At 39.6% G+C, this 21,051-nt stretch overlaps 1 protein-coding gene across 1 annotated transcript in view; it reads right to left on the bottom strand.

The window, feature by feature from the left end:
• Window positions 1-19,017, bottom strand: part of LOC106086722 (tachykinin-like peptides receptor 99D) — an 83,904-nt gene extending 64,887 nt beyond the window's left edge. The window contains 1 exon segment of the mRNA NM_001311224.1: window positions 18,290-19,017. Within this exon segment, the coding sequence (NP_001298153.1) occupies window positions 18,290-18,756 (467 nt within the window). The 5' untranslated portion in view covers window positions 18,757-19,017.
• Window positions 19,018-21,051: the final 2,034 nt, after the last annotated feature.

Genomic DNA, 21,051 nt, shown 5'->3' with positions numbered 1-21,051 from the left:
GAACAAGTTGGAAACCAACTGGAAAAAATTCGGAAGACTACTCAGAAGAAGACTTGGGGAAGATAATTTAGATTGTCCAACCACAGAAGATATTAACGAAAATGTCCACAGGAATACGACTGCACTGATGAAGTCCTTCGAAGATAGTTGTCCTTATTGGGAAAGGAAATCAGCCCAAGAAAACCCCAGGATGACCGGGGAGATTCGTAATATTGGGAAAGAGGTAGGCAAACTGAAGAGGTCGGCAAACCCAAGCTCGGCAAAGCAAGTTATGTGACATCTACTCAAAGAGTAGGGCATCCAGTGAACTGATCAAATACAAACAGCATGCCTATGTCAAGGGAAGGTCGGTGAACTGAATTGGAAGCGTCACTGGAGACTATTCTAGGCATTCGACCCATTGACATACAGACTAAGTATGAGGCAGCCACTGCGGCTATGAGACTTAAGGCGATGGTAGAATGGATTGAGGATGAGAGCAGCTCATACTATGGCGGTATAATCGAGGCGACGATAGGAAAACTGCTAGGAAGGGAAGAGGTTTCCGATCGGATACCTGAGATGAACTTTGAGGTCGAGTGCGAGGCACTGCTGCCAACGGCACAGTCTTGGATTGATGGAACCCTAGCATTGTCATCTGGGTCATCATGGTGATCATGTTACACGGATGGATCAAAGCTAGAGGACAGAGTGGGCCTAGGGTCTACATTGAGAACCCAGGGACTGAGATCTGTTTTAGACGGCCTGACCATAATACGATCACGGAATGCGTGAGGTAGCGTGGTGCTAACGCGAAGACGTCGAGTTTGAACATCTTTACGGATAGTAAAATTGCCATAAGTGCAATAACAATCAAGACGGTAAGGTCACTAAAAATCTTGCTGTTAACGCCTTTTCTGAGGATGGCACACTCCGCATCGCTTGGGTGCCGGGCTATAACGGTGTAAGGTGGAATGAAATGGCAAACGTTTTGGGCGGTGAAGGCCACAGAACTGCTGTTAATAAACTTGGTTCTCCCGCAGCCTTTTGGGTCGATGCAGTCCGAGTTAAGGGCGTGGGCGACGAATGCGCATGCAACCCTATGGAAAAGAGAAATGGTCCGGATCGGCTTAGAATCACTTCTTGATTCGATTTAGCTATGTCCGTCTGTCTGTCTGTCCATGTATTCTTGTAATCAAGGTACAGGTCGCATTTGTTGTCCGATATTCACAAAATTTTGCATAAGTGTCTTTTTTGGTCCAAGGACGAACGCTATTTTTTTTGAAAAAATCGGTCCAGTTTTAGATATAGCTCCCATATATATTTTTCATCCGATGTGCCCTTTTAAAGCTGTAGAAGCCACAATTTCGAAGTGTTTTTTTAACGACCCAAAATGCTTGCAAAATTTTATTGAAAATTTTTAAAGCTGTAGTTGCCTCAATTTTGGTCCCATACTTACAACATTTGCCATGGAGCGTTTTATTCAACGTTCTCATATGTGTGCAAAGTTCCGTAAAAATCGGTTCGGATTTAGATATAGCTCCCATATATATTTTTCATCCGATATGACCTTTTAAGGCTGTAGAAGCCACAATTTTGGTCCCATCCTTACAAAATTTGCCATGGAGCGTTTTATTCAACGTTATGTGTGCAACATATGTGTGCAAAGTTCCATACAAATCGGTCCAGTTTTAGATATAACTCCCATATATATTTTTCATCCGATATGACATTTTAAGGCTGTAGAAGCTACAATTGTATTCCGATCTTTACAAAATTTGGCATGAGCCGTTTTATTCAACGTCCTCATATGTGTGAAAAGTTCCATACAAATCGGTCCAGATTTAGATATAGCTCCCATATATATTTTTTATCCGATATGGCCTTTTAAGGCTGTAGAAGCCACAATTTTGCTCCGATCTCTACAAAATTTTTCATGAAATGGTTTAATTGACATCCCAATACGTGTGCAAAATTTTATCAAAATCGATTTAGATAAAACTCCCATATGTATCTTTTATGCGTTTCGACTTTTAGGGCTGTAGAAGCCACAATTTTCGTACCATCGTAAGAAAATCGTATAAGGAAGGTTCTATTCGATATTTCAATAGGTATGCAAAATTAAAGTCTGACTAAATTTGGATATAAGTGCTATCTATTAAAAGTATTACATATACTCGGTGGTGTAGGGTATTATATAGTCGGCTCCGCCCGACTTTTACCTTTTCTTACTGGTTTCAACCTAACCTAACGTAACCTACCGTCACCAAAAACAAAACATGGTTTCTATTGTTGTGCCTCGGGGGCCGCCCAAATCCCGCCAAATGGCACAATGGCACGAATTCGATATTCACATTCGGGGCGAAGTTTCCCACCCTTAAAAGATATTAGAGAGTTAAAGAAGGCGCAGCGGAGCGGGCCCCCTATATATAAAATGTTCATCAGATTTGGACTAATTTTCCAAAAACCGTGGTCATTATAAAACGATTTTCACGAAATTTGATATAAACCATTCTCTCGACATTGCTGTTGAATTTCATAGAGACTTTTCCCGAATATTGACTTTAGATTCGTGCTCTACTTCCAAATATCTTTCATTTAAGCCCCATATTACCATGGTTAGTAAATAAGTGCATTTTTGGGGGGTGTTTTGTTGAAGGGGTGGACCCCCAGAAACGTGGTCCTACATTTATATATTAGATTCATATTCTACTCGCAAATACCTTTCATTTGTGTCCCATACTGCCATGGTCGGTAAATATGTCCGATTTAGGGGTGTTTTGGGGGTTGGGGTGGACCCGCTAACACTTGCTCCGACAATTGGATATCAGATACGTTTTCTTTTCCTCAATACCTTTCATTTTAATCCCATATTGTCGTGATTGGTCTAAATATATGTTTGGTAGGTTTTAGGGTGGGGCAGCCCCCCTAGGTACCCCATCCGAAATTTTAAAACCAAATTTTTATTTTTAGGGTACTATATGGGAGTACACAAAATTTCGCTTAAATCACACCACCCATCTCCGAGATCTGGCGTTTCAGAAAATTAGGGTAAGGGGGAGGGTCCACCCCCCCTTCAAATATCAAAAAATGTAGTACCCTATTTTCACCACGGGCTCATTATGCACCATCTGTGAAAATTTCAAGAAAATCGGTTCAACCGTTTCTGAGTCTATAAGGAACACACAAACATACAAACGAACAAACAAACCTACAAACAAGCACAAATTGATTTTTATACCCTCCACCATAGGATGGGGGTACACTAATTTCGTCATTCTGTTTGTAACTACTCGAAATATTCGTCTGAGACCCCATAAAGTATGTATATTCTTGATCGTCGCGAAATTTTATTTCGAGCTAGCCATGTCCGTCCGTTTGTCCATCCGTCTGTCTGTCCGTCCGTCCGTCTGTCCGTCCGTCCGTCCGTCCGTCCGTCTGTCCGTCCGTCCGTCTGTCAGTCGAAAGCACGCTTACTTCCGAAGGAGTAGAGCTAGCCGCCTGAAATTTTGCGCAAATACTTCTTATTAGTGTAGGTCGGTTGGTATTGTAAATGGGCCATATCGGTCCATGTTTTGATATAGCTGCCATATAAACCGATCTTGGGTCTTGACTTCTTGAGCCTCTAGAGTGCGCAATTCTTATCCGATTGGAATGAAATTATGCACGACGTGTTTTCTTATGATATCCAACAACTGCCCCAAGTATGGTTCAAATCGGTCCATAAACTGATATAGCTGCCATATAAACCGATCTTGGGTCTTGACTTCTTGAGCCTCTAGCGTGCGCAATTCTTATTCGATCAGAATGAAATTTTGCACGACGTGTTTTGCTATGATATCCAACAACTGTGCCAAGTATGGTTCAAATCGGTCCTTAACCTGATATAGCTGCCACATAAACCGATCTTGGGTCTTGAATTTTTGAGCCTCTAGAGGGCACAATTCTTATCCGATTTGAATGAATATATATATATATATAGCTGTCATATAAACAGATCTGAGGATTTGACTTCTTGAGCTTCTAGAGGGCGCAATTCCTATCCGATTTGGCTGAAATTTTGCATAACGTATTTTATTTTAACTTTCAACAACTGTGTCAAATAAGGTTCAAATCGGTTCATAACCTGATATAGCTGCCATATAAACCGATCTGGGATCTTGACTTCTTGACCCCTAGAGGTCGCAATTATTATCCGATATGCCTGAAATTTTGTACGACGGATCCTCTCATGACCATCAACAAACTTGTTTATTATGGTCTGAATCGTTCTATAGCCCGATACAGATTCCATATAAATCGTTCTCTCTATTTTACTTTGTGAGCCCCTAAAGGGCGCAATTCTTATTCGAATTGGCTGACATTTTACACAGGTGTCCAACATGTAATTTAATTGTGGTCCAAACCGGACCATATCTTGATATCGCTCTAATAGCATAGCAAATCTTTTCTTACATCCTTTTTTGCTGGGAAAAGAACTCGACAAATGCGATCCATGGTGGAGGGTATATAAGATTCGGCCCGGCCGAACTTACCACGCTTTTACTTGTTTCTTCTAACATCCTCTTCATAATAAAGCAACACACATTTTCAGTCAGCCTCCTGCTCTGAAATTGCTTGACTATGGCTGTAATGGCAGAACATCTGCTATAATAGCAGCAAAATGTACTACTAAACTTTTTTCTTTGAGTGTATGTCAAACTATCTGTCGATGTCAATTGGTGTACAAGTTACAGGTCGAAATTTGCATCCAATCGCCGTCAAATTTGGCACGGGAACTATTTTCGTCCCAGAAATGAAGCCTGTTGAAATTGAAAAAAATCGTTTCAGATTGGGATATAGTGTCCATATATTGGATTGCCCAAAAAGTAATTGCGGATTTTTTAAAAGAAAGTAAATGCATTTTTAATAAAACTTAGAATGAACTTTAATCAAATATGCTCCTTTTACACTTTTTTTCTAAAGCAAGCTAAAAGCAACAGCTGATAACTGACAGAAGAAAGAATGCAATTACCGAGTCACAAGCTGTGAAAAAATTTGTCAACGCCGACTATATGAAAAATCTGCAATTACTTTTTGGGCAACCCAATATGTTTGTCGAATTTCGACTTATATTTCAAAACTGTGATCATTATAAACCGATTTTCACGAAATTTGACACAAACCATCCCCCGACATTACTGTTGAATTTCATAGAAATCAGTTCAGATTTGGATATAGCTACTGTATATATGTATGTACTGCCCGATTTTCATATTTAGAGCTTAGAGAAAGATTTTCTCAATTTTTTTTTTATGAGTTTAACTATGTTCACCAGTTTTAATTAAAATCACTTCAGATGTAGCCCGGCCTTCAATCAGCTCAGCACGAACATTGCCTTTCCCTACGTAAATATTTCAACTTATATGATTATGGTTTACCAGAGTTTTTTAACGATCAAAGTTTGAATTTTCTTTAAAATTGCATTTAAATGCCATTGTTAACTTATGATGTTAATAATTAACAACCATTTCCAAAGCCCACTCTTCCTTTTTGGGAACATTGGTAAAATTCCTCTTGTGTGCTATATAACCACAATTTCAACTTTAACTATTTTTAATTACATTTTTAAGTGAACCTAATGAAAGCTCTCCACTACAAAAATCTCAACGCTGTGGCGTTGGGAGAAATGTTAATTTTCACAAAAAACATGGGGGATTTTTTTTATTAAATCTCCTTTACACCTACACACAAAAACACATTTTACTCAATTACATGCAAACATTGTCGCCGACTCTGCGTTTTTGGTAAATTAAGTGGTTTTTGTGGTTTTTAAGCGCGCTCTCAGTTTGATGGCATTTAACAACATAACAAAAACAGGAAAATATACACAGATTTCGATTCTTGATTCCAGGGGAAAGAATTTCGCAGAATTTTTTGCAACCATAGCCAGGTGTAAACCGCAAAAAACCCGCATGTTTCAGTTGTACTCGTCAGTAATTATATTTGCTATGGAATGACACAGCGTCATACGGAGGGCATAAATGACATGTTTCGTGGTCTCTGAGGTGAGTGATTGTATTTGTAGCCCTATGTACAAGGACTTAAAAAACCAATTGCCACATATTCTACAGGCATTCCGATTCTTCGTTACACAGGCTTCTGTTTAAGCCTCTTAAAGGCCATTAATTGAAATTAATACTTTTCATGTGATGTGGTGTGGAAATATGTGAAAATAGCTCCAGTAAAAAATGAACCGAAAATGATGAATGCCTTGGCTTAAGATGTAACACATGTTTATGTGTTCATATGCCATACTCTACATCTCGTATGTATGGGTTTGCTTTCATGTGAATGAATATATTGAGCAATAAATTATTGCTCATTAAACAGGCAGGAGCATTATGTTAAACTGTCATAATTATCCCCGGCTATGAATTAAGTATCATGTAAAATAATCCCCATGGCAAAAAATGAAGAGAATATTCAAGATTCTGATAATTCTTTTAATTGGTTTTAGGGTAAAATCATACGGACATATTGCAATTACAAGGGCCAAAGAAACAAATTAATTATAAAATTAAAAAAAAAAAAACAAGTAAAAGCGTGCTAAGTTCGGCCGGGCCGAATCTTATATACCCTCCACCATGGAGCGCATTTGTCGAGTTCTTTTCCCGACATCTCTTCTTAGGCTAAAAAAGATATAAGAAAAGATTTGCTCTGCTATTAGAGCGATATAAAGATATGATCCGGTTTGGACCACAATTAAATTAAGTGTTGGAGACCTGTGTAGAATAAAAAAACGTCATGCAAAATTTCAGCCAAATCAGATAGGAATTGCGCCCTCTAGAAGCTCAATAAGTCAAGTCCCCAGATCTGTTTATATGACAGCTATATCAGTTTATGAACCGATTTGAACCATACTTGGCACACTTGTTGGATATCATAAAAAAATATGTCGTGCAAAATTTCATGCCAATCGGATAAGAATTGAGACCTCTAGAGGCTCAAGAAGTCAAGACCCAAGATCGGTTTATATGGCAACTAAATCAGGTTATGGACCGATTTGACCAGTACTCGGCACAGTTGTTGGATATTATAACAAAACACGTTGTGCAAAATTTCATTCCAATCGGATAAGAATTGCGCACTCTAGAGGCTCAAGAAGTCAAGACCCAAGATCGGTTTATATGGCAGCTATATCAGGTTATCGACCTATTTGAATCATACTTGGCACAGTTTTTGGAAATCATAACAAAACACGTCGTGCAAAATTTCATTCCAATCGGATAGGAATTGCGCACTCTAGAGGCTCAAGAAGTCAAGACCCAAGATCGGTTTATATGGCAGCTATATCAGGTTATGGACCGATTTGAACCATACTTAGCATAGTTGTTGGATATCATAACAAAACACGTTGTGCAAAATTTCATTCCAATCGGATAAGAATTGCGCACTCTAGAGGCTCAAGAAGTCAAGACCCAAGATCGGTTTATATGGCAGCTATATCAAAATATGAGCCGATTTGAACCATACTTGGCACAGTTGTTGGATATCATAACAAAACACGTCGTGCAAAATTTCATTCTAATCGGATAAGAATTGCGCCCTCTAGAGGCTCAAGAAGTCAAGACCCACGATCGGTTTATATGGCAGCTATGTCAAAACATGGACCGATATAGCCCATTTACAATACCAACCGACCTACACTAATAAGAAGTATTTGTGCAAAATTTCAAGCGGCTAGCTTTACTCCTTCGGAAGTTAGCGTGCTTTCGACAGACAGACGGACGGACGGACGGACGGACGGAAAGACGGACGGACACGGCAAGATCGACATAAAATGTCGCGACGATCAAGAATATATATACTTTATGGGGTCTCAGACAAATATTTCGAGTAGTTACAAACAGAATGACGAAATTAGTATACCCCCCATCTTATGGTGGAGGGTATAAAAAGAAAACAGACAAAATTGGTTGTATTAAACTTCAGTCATATATCAGATTTAATGAGAATAAAAACAAAAGAGTCAAAGCTGAATATGAAACTTTTGGAGAACAAGGCGAGCATTTCCCCAGGGGAGAAGATCCTCCGACCATCTTCAATTTAAGCCATATTTTGTTTGCATCCTTATGGAAGCCCAAAAACCACCAGATTATGGGGTGATTATTGGGGGCCCTCGCCACAAACCCACTCTAAAGTACATGAAAGGCCCTTCGGGACAATTAGCGACTAAAATGGAGAAAGATATGGGAGAAGGGTACAAATCATGTATGTATCAAATTGGAATAAGGTATATCCAGGAAGAACCTTTAGAACTTAAGAAGCTATTATATATATTGGGTTGCCCAAAAAGTAATTGCGGATTTTTAAAAGAAAGTAAATGCATTTTTAATAAAACTTAGAATGAACTTTAATCAAATATACTTTTTTTACACTTTTTTCCTAAAGCAAGCTAAAAGTAACAGCTGATAACTGACAGAAGAAAGAATGCAATTACAGAGTCACAAGCTGTGAAAAAATTTGTCAACGCCGACTATATGAAAAATTCGCAATTACTTTTTGGGCAACCCAATTGTACTAGCTGACACGGGCCCGCTCCGCTGCGCCTTCTTTTACTTTATATGGAACAAAAGTTTTCTTGGAATATTTATTTTCGAAGATCTTTTAGTGAAATACCATGCTAACTTAACTAAGAGTTTAACAATATAAGTGAATCTGAATCCCATATGATTCCATATGATCTGAATTCCATATGATCTTTATTGATCTACGAATTTGAGTTTGGATGTAAGGTGTACTGCATTCTTAAAATACTTCATTTCAGACCGATATTCTCATGATGTCTGATTTAGTGATGTTTTCGGGGGAGAGGTGGTCCCCCAGATACTTGGCCCTGAAAAAAAATCAGCATCGTGCTCTTCTCTCAAATACCATTTATTTGAACCCCATATTGTCATTGGCTTAAGAGGAGTTTACAGGATGAGGCGTCCCCATGGTCCCAAAATAGGTTATCAAATTCGTTTTCTAATCTCAAATACTTTTCATTTGAGCCAATATGTGGATGGTCGAAAAATTTTTTCCCTTTGGGGGTGTTTTGGGAAAGGAATGATGCCTTAAATACATGGTTCTACATTTGGATATCAAATTCGTATCCTACTCCCCATATTGCGATGGTCACTAAACAATTGCTCTTTGTGGGGTATTTTGGGAAAGGGGTAAACCCCCAGAAAATTGGTCCCGAAAATGGGTATCAATTCTTGCTCTAACCCCCAATACCGTTACTTTAAGCTCCACATTGACATGATCGGTAAATATGCCCGATTAAGGGGTGTTTTGGGGAGTGGGGTGTGGTCCCCCAAACACTAAGCCCGGAAATATATCAGCAACGTGCTCTATTCTCATATATCTATATATGATTTATTTGAACCCCATATTGCCATTGCCCTCAAAATTGGATATCAAATTCGTTTTCTAATCTCATTTAAACTCCTTATAGATATTAGATTCGTATTCTACTCGCAAATACATGAAAGGTGAGTCCCATATTGCCATGATCGGTAAATATGTCCGATTTTGGGGTGTTTTGGGGGTTGGGTGGTGTTTTGGGGGTGGGGTGGCCCAATAGACACTTTTCCCAAATATTGATATCAGATTTGTGCTTTACTCCCAAAGACCTTTCATTTGAGCCCCATATGGCTGTGGTCGTAAATGTGTCCCCTTTGGGGGAGGTTTTTGTGGGGAGGCGGCCCCCCGAAAACTTGGTCTCATATTTGGATATCTGATTCTAATTCTACACGTAAATACCTTTTATTTAAGCCCCATATTGCCATGGTCAATAAATAAGTCCTGCTTGGGGGGTGTTTTGGGGAAGGGGTGGACCCCCAGAAACGTGGTCCCACATTTGGATATTAGATTCGTATTCTACTCGCAAATACCTTTCATTTGAGTCCCATATTGCCTAGGTCGGTAAATATGTCCGATTTAGGGGCGTTTTGGGGGTTGGGTGGTGTTTTGGGGGTGGGGTGGCCCCATAGACACTTTTCCCAAATATTGATATCAGATTTGTGCTTTACTCCCAAAGACCTTTCATTTGAGCCCCATGTGGCTATGGTCGTAAATGTGTCCTCTTAGGGGGTGGTTTTTGTGGGGAGGCGGCCCCCCGAAAACTTGTTCTCATTTTTGGATATCAGATTCTAATTCTACATTCAAATACCTTTTATTTAAGCCCCATATTCCCATGGTCAGTAAATAAGTCCTGTTTAAGGAGTGTTTTGGGGAAGGGGTGGACCCCCAGAAACGTGGTCCCACATTTAGATATTAGATTCGTATTCTACTCCCAAATACCTTTCATTTGAGTCACATATTGCCATGATCTGTAAATATGTCCGATTTTGGGGTGTTTTGGGGGTGGGGTGGCCCCATAGACACTTTTCCCGAATATTGATATCAGATTCGTGCTTTACTCCCAAAGACCTTTCATTTGAGCCCCATGTGGCTATGGTCGTAAATGTGTCCCCTTTGGGGGAGGTTTTTGTGGGGAGGCGACCCCCCGAAAACTTGGTCCCATATTTGGATATCAGATTCTAATTCTACACGTAAATACCTTTTACTTAAGCCCCATATTGCCATGGTCAATAAATAAGTCCTGCTTGGGGGGTGTTTTGGGGAAGGGGTGGACCCCCAAATTCGTATTCTACTCGCAAATACCTTTCATTTGAGTCCCATATTGCCATGGTCGGTAAATATGTCCGATTTAGGGGCGTTTTGGGGGTTGGGGTGGACCCCTAGCACTTGGTTCTACAATTGAATATCAAATACGTTTCCTTATCCTAAATACCTTTCATTTGAGTCCCATATTGTCGTGATTGGTCTAAATTTATGTTTGGTAGGTTTTAGGGTGGGGTGGCTCCCCAAGGTACCCCATCCGCAATTTGGATACCAAAAATTAATTTTTAGGGTACTATATGAGAGCACACAAAATTTCGCTTAAATCGCACCACCCATCTCCGAAATCTGGCGTTTCTGAAAATTAGCGTAAGGGGGAGGGAAAGAAAAATCAAGAAAATCGGTTCAGCCGTTTCTGAGTCTATAAGGAACACACAAAGAAACAAACGCCGTAGGGTGGGTTTAACGATTTAACGATGTCCGTGTGCCTATCCGTCTAACCGTCCGGCTTTGTAATGACTCTACAGCCTTCAAAAATTGAGATAATGAGCTGAAATTTGGCACAGATACATCTTTTTGATGCGAGCTGGTTAAGTTTTTGAACGGGCCCAATCGGTTCATATTTGAATATAGCTGCTATATAGACCGATTTTCCGATAAGGGGTATAATGCCCATAAAAGCTTTATTTTTTAACCGATTTCGCTGAAATTTGAAGAAGTGAGTAGTTTCAGGCCTACCAGCATCTGACCCAAATATAATTGAGATCGGACTATATTTAGATATAGCTGCCATATTGGCCTATCTCCCGATAAAGGGTCTGAAGCCCATAAAAGGCCTATTTATTATCTGATTTCGCTGAAATTTTAAACAGTGGGAAGTTTTAGGCCACCCGCCATCAGACCCAAATATGGTAAAAATAGGACTGTATTTAGATATAGCTGTCATATTGACCGATAAGCCGCTTAAGGGTCTGAAGCTCGTTGAAATTTGAAATACAAATTTAAGTCGGGCCGAATCTTATTTACCCTCCACCATGGATCGCATTTGTCGAGCCCTTTTTCGGTGTCTCTTTTTAGACAAACAAAGGAAAGGAAAGCATAAAAGAAAATAATTGCTCTGCTATTGCAGCTATATCAACCTATGGTCCGAATCGGACCATAATGGAATGAATGTTGGAAGTGATTGTGCAAAATGCCAGCCAATTAAAATAAGAATTGCTCCCTTTAGGAGCTCAAGAAGTAAAATAGGGAGATCGCTGTATCAGGCTATAGAGGAGCTGTAGTAGACCCCATTTGACACGTATGTTGAAGGTCATGGGAGAAGCCGTTGTACAAAATTTCACCCGCATCAGATAATAATTGCACCTTTTAGGGGCATAAACAAAATCAAGATCCCAGATCGGTTTATATGGCAGCTATTTCAGGTTATGGGTTGATTTCAACATATTGTTGGCAAAACAGCTCATGCAAAATTTCAGCCACATCGAATAAAAATGGCGCCCTCTAGTGGCTCAAGAAGTCAAGACCCAAGATTGGTTTATATGGCAGCTATATCAAAACGTGAACCGATATAGCCCATTTACAATCCCAACCGACCTACACTAATAAGAAGTATTTGTGCAAAATTTCAAGCGGATAACTTTACTCTTTCGAAAGTTAGCGTGATTTCGACAGACGGACGGACAAACGGACGGACATGGCTAGTTCGACTTAAAATGTCATGACGATCAAGAATATATTGGGTTGCCCAAAAAGTAATTGCGGATATAGTCGGCGTTGACAATTTTTCACATCTTGTGACTCTGTAATTGCATTCTTTCTTCTGTCAGTTATCAGCTGTTACTTTTAGCTTGCTTTAGAAAAAAAGTGGAAAAAAGTATATTTGATTAAAGTTCATTCTAAGTTCAATTGAAAATGCATTTACTTTCTTTTAAAAAATCCGCAATTACTTTTTGGGCAACCCAATATACACTTTATGGGGTCCTAGACGAATATTTCGAGTAGTTCCAAACAGAATGACGAAATTAGTATACCCCCATCCAATTAAAATGATGATTAATATATCCCACTGTAGCGCAGAGGTTAGCATGTCCGCCTATGACGCTGAACGCCTGGGTTTGAATCCTGGCGAGACCATCAGAAAAAAATTTCAGCGGTGGTTTTCCTCTCCTAGTGCTGGGAATATTTGTGAGGTAATATGCCATGTGGAACTTCCCTCCAAAGAGGTGTCGCACTGCGGCACGCCGTTTGGACTCTGCCATAAAAAGGAGGCTCCTTATATATACTAATATATACTTGAATCGGATTGCACTCATTGATAAGTGAGAAGTTTGCCTTTGTTCCGTAGTGGAAAGTTCGTGGGCAAAATTTGCATTTTACACTATATGCTACATTGGGTTAAATAGTCAGTTTAGAAACAAGACCACCTCTCGACAGACGAAGATTACACTATACAAGACACTGATACTACCCGTATTGTTATATGGTTCTGAGGCATCGGTATTTGTGAAAGCAGACGAGGTAGTACTTGGAGTGTTTGAGAGAAAGATTCTTCGTAAAATATATGGACCAGTTTGCGTTAATGGAGAAAATAGGCGACGAGGGTACGAGCTGTATGACGACGATAGCATAGTCACAAGCATCAAAATACATCGGCAGTGTTGGCTAGGTCATGTTGTCAGAATGGATGAAGAAGCTCCAGCAAAGAAGTATTTTGAAGGCAAACACGGCAGTGCTTGGAGTGTTTGAGAGAAAGATTCTTCGTAAAATATATGGACCAGTTTGCGTTAATGGAGAATATAGGCGTCGTAGTTACACTTATCAAAATACAGCGTCTGCATTGGCTAGGTCATGTTGTCAGAATGGATGAAGAAGCTCCAGCAGAGAAGTATTTTAAAGGCAAACACGGTGGTACACGCAAATCGGGAAGACCAAAAGCCCGATGGAAAGATCAAGTGGTGGGAGACACCTCGAAACTTGGTGTCAGAGATTATAAAATGAGCGCAGAAAATGGAGGCGCTTGAAACGCTATTCTACGGCTAGTGGAACAAATGTTTTATCATAGCCAATTAAGTAAAGTTTTATTAACATATCCTTGGAGGGTATGCAAAGTTCGGCCACGCCAGGTTTTTACATGTTTAAATATGTCTTGGAAATTTTTTTCTCTTTTCTTGTTTCTTTCACTGAAATTTTCATATAAGTCTTTCCTGTTAATTTCACCTTCACATCCTTTACCAAGAACATGATACTTCTTTAAGTGAATCTTGTATTCTGCCACAAAGTGCCACAATTAAGTTAATATGCTTGCTTTCGTCTCTCAGGATTCAAGGATGTGCAATTTTTGCTACAAACAACAATATTTAGAGCGTTTGTGTGGAAAGACCAAACAAAATTTAAATCATCTTTCAGAGCCATGCATATGCAAAACGCTCCAGCTAGGAGGGTCACAGTAAGCAAAATCTTAAAATTAAAACTAAGGCATAAAATAATTGTCGACCCCTTGTTAAGAACTTTTAAAGTAATCCTCGTTTACATGGGATTTATGCCAACTTTGTTTCCGTCACTAGCATTCTCGCGTTTGCAATTAACCCTTACGAACATTTAATTAAAAAATACCTGTTTTTATTTTACAATTTTTCATTCAGTGTGTATGTTCGTGTGTGTGTGTGTGTGAGTATGTAAGGGTATGTAAATTTTTAATCTTATGCAAAACTATTTTTTTAATTGCCGTCTAATGGCATTCAAAGGTGAAAACATTGCAGAAATGCTCAGAGGTTCAAGTTATGGCGTTGTAAAATAGTTTATAGGAAACATGTGTGTAATTAGGCGTTAAAATGATATAACAGCCATACATAGCTCACATAATGCTGCTTGGATCATCAAGTGTGTAGCATAAAGTTTAGGCAAATAAATTGTGAGCCTCATACTTAATGTGAGGTTAGCCACATTCATCATACGCCTGCACGTACCATTAATAATATCACGTATACGTTGTGGTGTACCCTCGCAGGCTTTTAGTTTAATTATGAAATTTATTTCAATTTAATTTAACTAATGCATAACTTCTTGCCCCTACCAAAGCCAAATCTCTAAAGTCATTGTTCAAAGATGGAAATGCTGCTTCATGCCTTAAAGTAATTATGGCCATGTACCATATTTTATTGTAGTCAGGGGTTAACAACACAAACTTTTTTAAAAGTTTTCAACACCAAGTGCGCCTTTCCAAATTAAACGCACTTATGTTCATTTCATTATTTGCAGATTGGTACTAAATTCGCAAGTGTGCGCCTGTGAATTGATGTTCGCTGAGTTGCTTTTCGTTAGCTCGCACTGCAGCATATAAAACGAAGCATTTAATACGCCATTAGCGAAAAACGTGTCTCGAAGTTGTAAAAAATTCTGTTTTTTTTTTGGCTGTTGACTGTATGAAATGAAATGTGTTTGTGGCTTTTCGAAATAAATGAAAATTTCAATTACCCTAGCAGTCATTGGTACATTAACCTTTTATTGTATGAAGTTTAAAGATAACCAAATAAAAATTGTATGAATATAGCTGATGAAAATATGTTGATTTAAATTGACCAATGTGATAATGAAAATAAAAAAAAAAAACAAGTTATGGTTCATTCGGACCATAATTGAACTGAATATTGGAGACCGTAGTAGAAGTCATTGTGTAAAATTTCAGCCAAATCTAGTAAGCATTGCGCACTTTAGGGGCTAAAGAAGTAAAATATGGAGATCAGTTTATAGGGGAGCTGCATTAGGCTATGATCCGACTCATGCCATTTTCGACACGTATGTTAAAGGTCATAAGAGAGGCCGTTGTACAAAACTTCAGCCAAATCGGATAATACTTCCACCCTTTAGATGCTCAAGAAGTCAAGATCCCATATACGTTTATATGGCAGCTATATCAGGTTATGAACCGATTTGAACCATTCTTGGCACAGTTGTTGGATATCATAACAAAACACGTTGTGCAAAATTTCATTCCAAGCGCATAAGAATTGCGCCCTATAGTGGCTCAAGAAGTCAAGACCCAAGATCGGTTTATATGATAGCTATATAAGGTTATAAACCGATTTAAGCCATATTTGGCACAGTTGTTGGATATCATAACAAAACACGTCGTGCAAAGTTTCATTCCAATCGGATAAGAATTGTGTCCTCTAGTGGCTCAAGAAGGCAAGATCCAAGATCGGTTTATATGGCAGCTATATCAGGTTATGAAACGATTTGAACTATACTTGGCACAGTTGTTGGATATCATAACAAAACACGTCGTGCAAAATTTCATTCGAATCGGATAAGAATTGCGCCCTCTAGAGGTTCAAGAAGTCAAGACCCACGATCGTTTTGTATGGCAGCTATATCAAAACATGGACTGATTTGGCCCATCTACTATCCCAACTGACCTACACTAATATAAAGTATTTGTGCAAAATTTCAAGCGGCTAGCTTTACTTCTTAGAAAGTAGCGCCTAGCTTTACTTCTCTGACGGTAAAGGCGTTTTTTTATGGGCCCAAGACCTTAAATAGAGAGATCGGTCTATATGGCAGCTATATTCAAATCTGAACCGATCTGAGCCAAATTGAATAATAATTTCTAAGGACCTAACTTAACTCACTTTCCCAAATTTCGGAGACATCGGACTATAAATGCGCCTTTTATGGGCCCAAACCCTAAAATCAAGAGATCGGTCTATATGGCAGCTTTATCCAAATCTGGACCGATCTGAGCTAAGTTGAAAAGGGATGTAGAAAGGCTAAACGCAACCCATTGTCCCAAATTATGGCAAAATCTAACAATAAATGCGCCTTTTATGGGCCTAGGACCCTAAATCAGCGGGTCTGTCTATATGGCAGCTATATCCAAATCTGGACCGATCTTGGCCAAATTGACGAAGGATGTCGAAAGGTCTAACACAACTCACTGTTCCAAATTTCAGCAAAATCGGATAATAAATGTGGATTTTATGGGCCTAACACCCTAAATCTGAGGATCGGTCTATATGGCAGCTATGGCGAAGGATGTCGAGGGGCCTAACACAACTTACTATAACAAATTTCAGCAAAATCGGATAATAAATGTGACTTTAATGGGCCTAAGACTCTTAATCGGCGGGTCGGTTTATATGGCGGCTATATGAAGATGTAGTCCGATATAGCCCGTCTTCGAACTTAACCCTGCTTAGAGACAAAAAAGGATTCTATGCTAAGTTCAGCTCAATATCTCTCTTTTTGAAGACTGTGGCGTGATTTCAACATACAGACGGACAGACGGACGGACAAAGGACGGACATGGCTAGATCGTCTTAGAATTTTTCTCATATCAAGAATACATATACTTTACTAGCTGAACCGGGCCCACTTTATTTCGCCCGATATTCTAATGATGTTCGATTTAGGAGTGTTTATGGGGGTGAGGTGGTCTCCTAGACACTTGGCCCTGAAAAAATATCAGCATCGTGCTTTTGTCTCAAATAACATTTACTTAAACCCCATATTGCCATTGGTTTTGCGGAGAGTTTATAGGATGAGGCGTCCCCCCAAAATTGGTTATCAAATTCGTTTTCTCTTGGTTATCAAATTCTCTCAAATACCTTTCATTTGAACCACATAATGGCATGGTCGGCAAATTTTTACCCTTTGGGGGGTTTTTAGGGAAAGATTGGTGCCCCAAATACATGGTACCACAGTTGGATTTTCGTATTCAACTCTCAAATACCTTTATTTGAACCCCATATTACGATGGTGAGTAAATAATTGCTTTTTTTTTGGGAAAGAGGTAGACCCCAGAAAATTGGTCCCGAAAGTGGGTATCAATTTCATATGAGCTTTACATTGACATGGTAGGTAAATATGCCGGATTTAAGGGTGTTTTGAGGAGAGGATTGCTCCCCCAAACACTAAGTCCTGAAAAGATATCAGCTACGTGCTCTATTCTCATGAATTGAACCCCATATTGGAATTGGCCTCGAAATTAGATATCAAATCCGTTTTCTAATCTCAAATACCTTTCATTTAAGCCCCTTATTGCAAAACTCACCAAATATGTCCGGTTTGGGGTATGGTTCCCAAAATTTATCAATATCGAGCTCCACTGTCTTGAAGACCCAAATTGTCTTGGTGAGCAATTAAGTCCTATTTGGGGGTTTTTATGGTGTTGGGACGTCCCCTAGACAATTTCTACCAAAAATCATTCACCAATACCTGACCTTGTAGGATATTGAAACTTTTTGCGGATGAAACGTGGTGTCTGGCCAATCTTTGTCTTCCCCCTAAGCATTTAGATTTCAGCCTTCTCTGGGTTGAATTTAGTTGCCTAGGTCTAGACCAGTCGCATGCTACCCCATCCTATCATCCAAAGAAGACATTGTTCTCCGCCTTTAATCGGGTTTTTGGAACCATAGCTATATATTTTTCACTGATGTATTGCGATCTGCTGACTACTGTGCGTTATTCTTCATGTCCTATCTACTCATAATTTCCTTTCCCTCTCTTCTACCATAAAACTTGTATAACGGCGGCAAAGGCAAAGTAAATCACCTGAACATTCCATTAGCAGCATATGCCATTATTTCAACACCTACTTAAATTTCAACAGGTTTTAAGTATTGCCAAGTTATTGCTATTTAAATATAAACTAGAAACTTACATGAAAGTATCGTTGGAGGAGGCATTAAAGGCATTAAAGCTTCCTAGTAGTGAACAATTATAGCTGCTCGCACCACTAGGACCAATTGAATCACTGCTGCTGCTGCTGCTGGCGGGAAAAGAGGCTGCTGCTGATGATGGTGATGATGAGAGTGAGGATTGATTGCACCAATCGTACATGAAATTGCTGGCCACATTGACCAGAGGATATAGAGGGGAGGCTGTTGACGACGATGTGGTCCCCAATGCCAGAGGGTCCGATGACAGCAAAGTGTCGGTTAGCTGTTGCTGCTGTGTCAGATTAATGGCACTGGAGGCCAGCAGTGACATTGGTGTACCAAATGGGGATAGGGATGATGATGGCGATGGCATTTGATCAGAACTTTGCTGATGTTGCACTAGCTCAGCAGCATAGGACGAAATTGTGGCCATGGTTGAACTAGCCGTGGGAATGTTGAGATCCAGCATATTTGTACAGTATCAGCAGCGGGTGAGTAGGTGTGAGTTGCAGTACTGGCCAGCAACTGTTGCTGCCGGTGAGGTTGCCTAACACACTTGTCGTTGGAGTAAATTGCTTTTAAATCTATTTCCCAGCTACCTTCAAATGGGGGGGGGGGGGGGGGGGTGGCTTTCCTTAGTTCGTCGCTCGTTTGCTTGTGGGGAGTTTATTTATCTTCGCCAATGTGCCAGGATTAACATCGATTTAGTTGTTGGAGATGTTTGCATTGGTAATGGTGGAATTTTTGGTGGTTATAGGCCATGGGCAAAAATGTCACAGTGTCAACAGTGGTCTTAGCACCATTGGCTGCCACATTGAGGCCAACCAGTATCCTTAGCAAGGAGCCACAATTGTTGTGTGTATATTTTTTTGCCACCTCACTTTATGCCAGATAGTAGACCAGTATTGGCCATTATGATGATGCTGCTTAGCTTTTTTTTTTGTAATGCTTGCCTGAAATTATAAGACAAAAAAGCAGAACAATGTTAATCTGGGTAAAAAAAGTAAAGAAAAAAATCATTAGCATGAAAAGATGAAAGTGACATTTCATGACATTTGCTGTTGTCTTCACTTGATTTGCTTGTCCTGCCCCATTTCATTTGCTTTCTTCTGGTTTCCTTATGTTAGTTGGGTCACATCTAATGATGGCATTAGGTGAAATGTGTTTAACTTAACACGATTCGTTCAAAGTTATTTCATTCCATTTTTCTCTCTTCGCCTGCTTGTGCCTCCTTCCGTTTCCGCTGTGTTAATGTTAATGCATGGCAAAATGACATTTACCTAAATGCCACGGTGACACGTAATGCTGCCATTTTAATGCTAATCTTCTTGTCGTCAATTGAGCCATTTGTTTGTTTTATTGGCCAAGTAAATTTGCTGGTAAATCGTATTTAGCGCATTTAGAACGTTATCAGATTTTCCTGTTTGCCATACATTTTTTAATGCCCTTTGTATTGGGGCATTTGCCATTGTTGCTGTTTTGGGCGAGTTGACGAAGTGAAAATTTTATTAGGTGACTATTTTGTGTAAACAAACTTAAAATTTTCTGCTGAAAATTTGGACTTATAAAATAAGCTGCAACCAGTAAGGAAAGAAAGAGAAAATAAGTAAAAGAGAGTGTATATGTGAAACACCTTTCATCAAAATCCGGTGAAAATTGCATACCTTATGTCGTATAGCAGTTATATCGAAATATGTTACGATTTGGACTAAATACAAATAAGCACAGTAGCTATATCTAAAAATTAACCGATCTGAACCATATACAACACGGATTTCAAAAAGCCTAACATAAGGCACTGTGTCAAATTTCAGCGAAATTGGATTTTAAATGTGCCTTTCATGGGGCCAAGACTCTAAATCGAGATATCGGCCCACATGGCAGCTACATCCAAATCTGGATCGATATGGGCCAAATTGAAGAGGGACGTCGAAGGGCCTAACACAACTCACTGTCCCAAATTTCAGCAAAATAGGACAATAAATCTGGATTTTATGGGTCTAAGATCCTAAATCGGCGGATCGGTCTATATGGCAGCTATATCCAAATCTGGACCGATCTGAGCTAAATTGAAAAATGATGTCGAGTGGCCTAACACAACTCACTGTCTCAAATTTCAGCGGCATCGGACAATAAATGCGCCTATTATGGCCCCAAAACCTAAAACCGAGAGATCGGTCTATATGGCAGCTATATCCAAATCAGGACCGATCCTTGCCATATTGCAGAAGTATGTCGACGGGCTTAACTTAACTTACTGTCCCAAATTTCGATGACATCGGACAATAAATGCGCCTTTTATGGGCCCAAAACCTTAAATCGGAGGATCGGTCTATATGGCAGCTATAACAAAATCTGGACCGATCTGAGCCACATTAACGATCTGGACCGATCTGGGCAAAATTTGGCGAAATCAGACAATAAATGCGCCTTTTATGGACCCAAGACCCTAAATCGAGAGATCGGTCTATATGGCACCTATATCCAAATCAGGACCGATCTGTGCCATATTGCAGAAGTATGTCAAAGGACTTAACTTAACTCACTGTGCTAAATTTCAGCGACATCGGACAATAAATGCGCCTTTTGTGGACCCAAAACCTTAAATCGAGAGATCGGTCTATATGGCAGCTATATCCAAATCTGAACCGATCAGAGCCAAATTAAAGAAAGATGTCGAAGGGCCTAACACAACTCTCTGTCCCAAATATCAGCAGAATCGGATAATAAATGTGGCTTTTATGGGTCTAAGACCCTAAATTGG

This window comes from Stomoxys calcitrans, chromosome 2, assembly GCF_963082655.1.
Source record: "Stomoxys calcitrans chromosome 2, idStoCalc2.1, whole genome shotgun sequence".
Taxonomy (NCBI): Eukaryota; Metazoa; Arthropoda; class Insecta; order Diptera; family Muscidae; genus Stomoxys; species Stomoxys calcitrans.
This window is presented reverse-complemented; position numbering and strand designations above follow the sequence as displayed.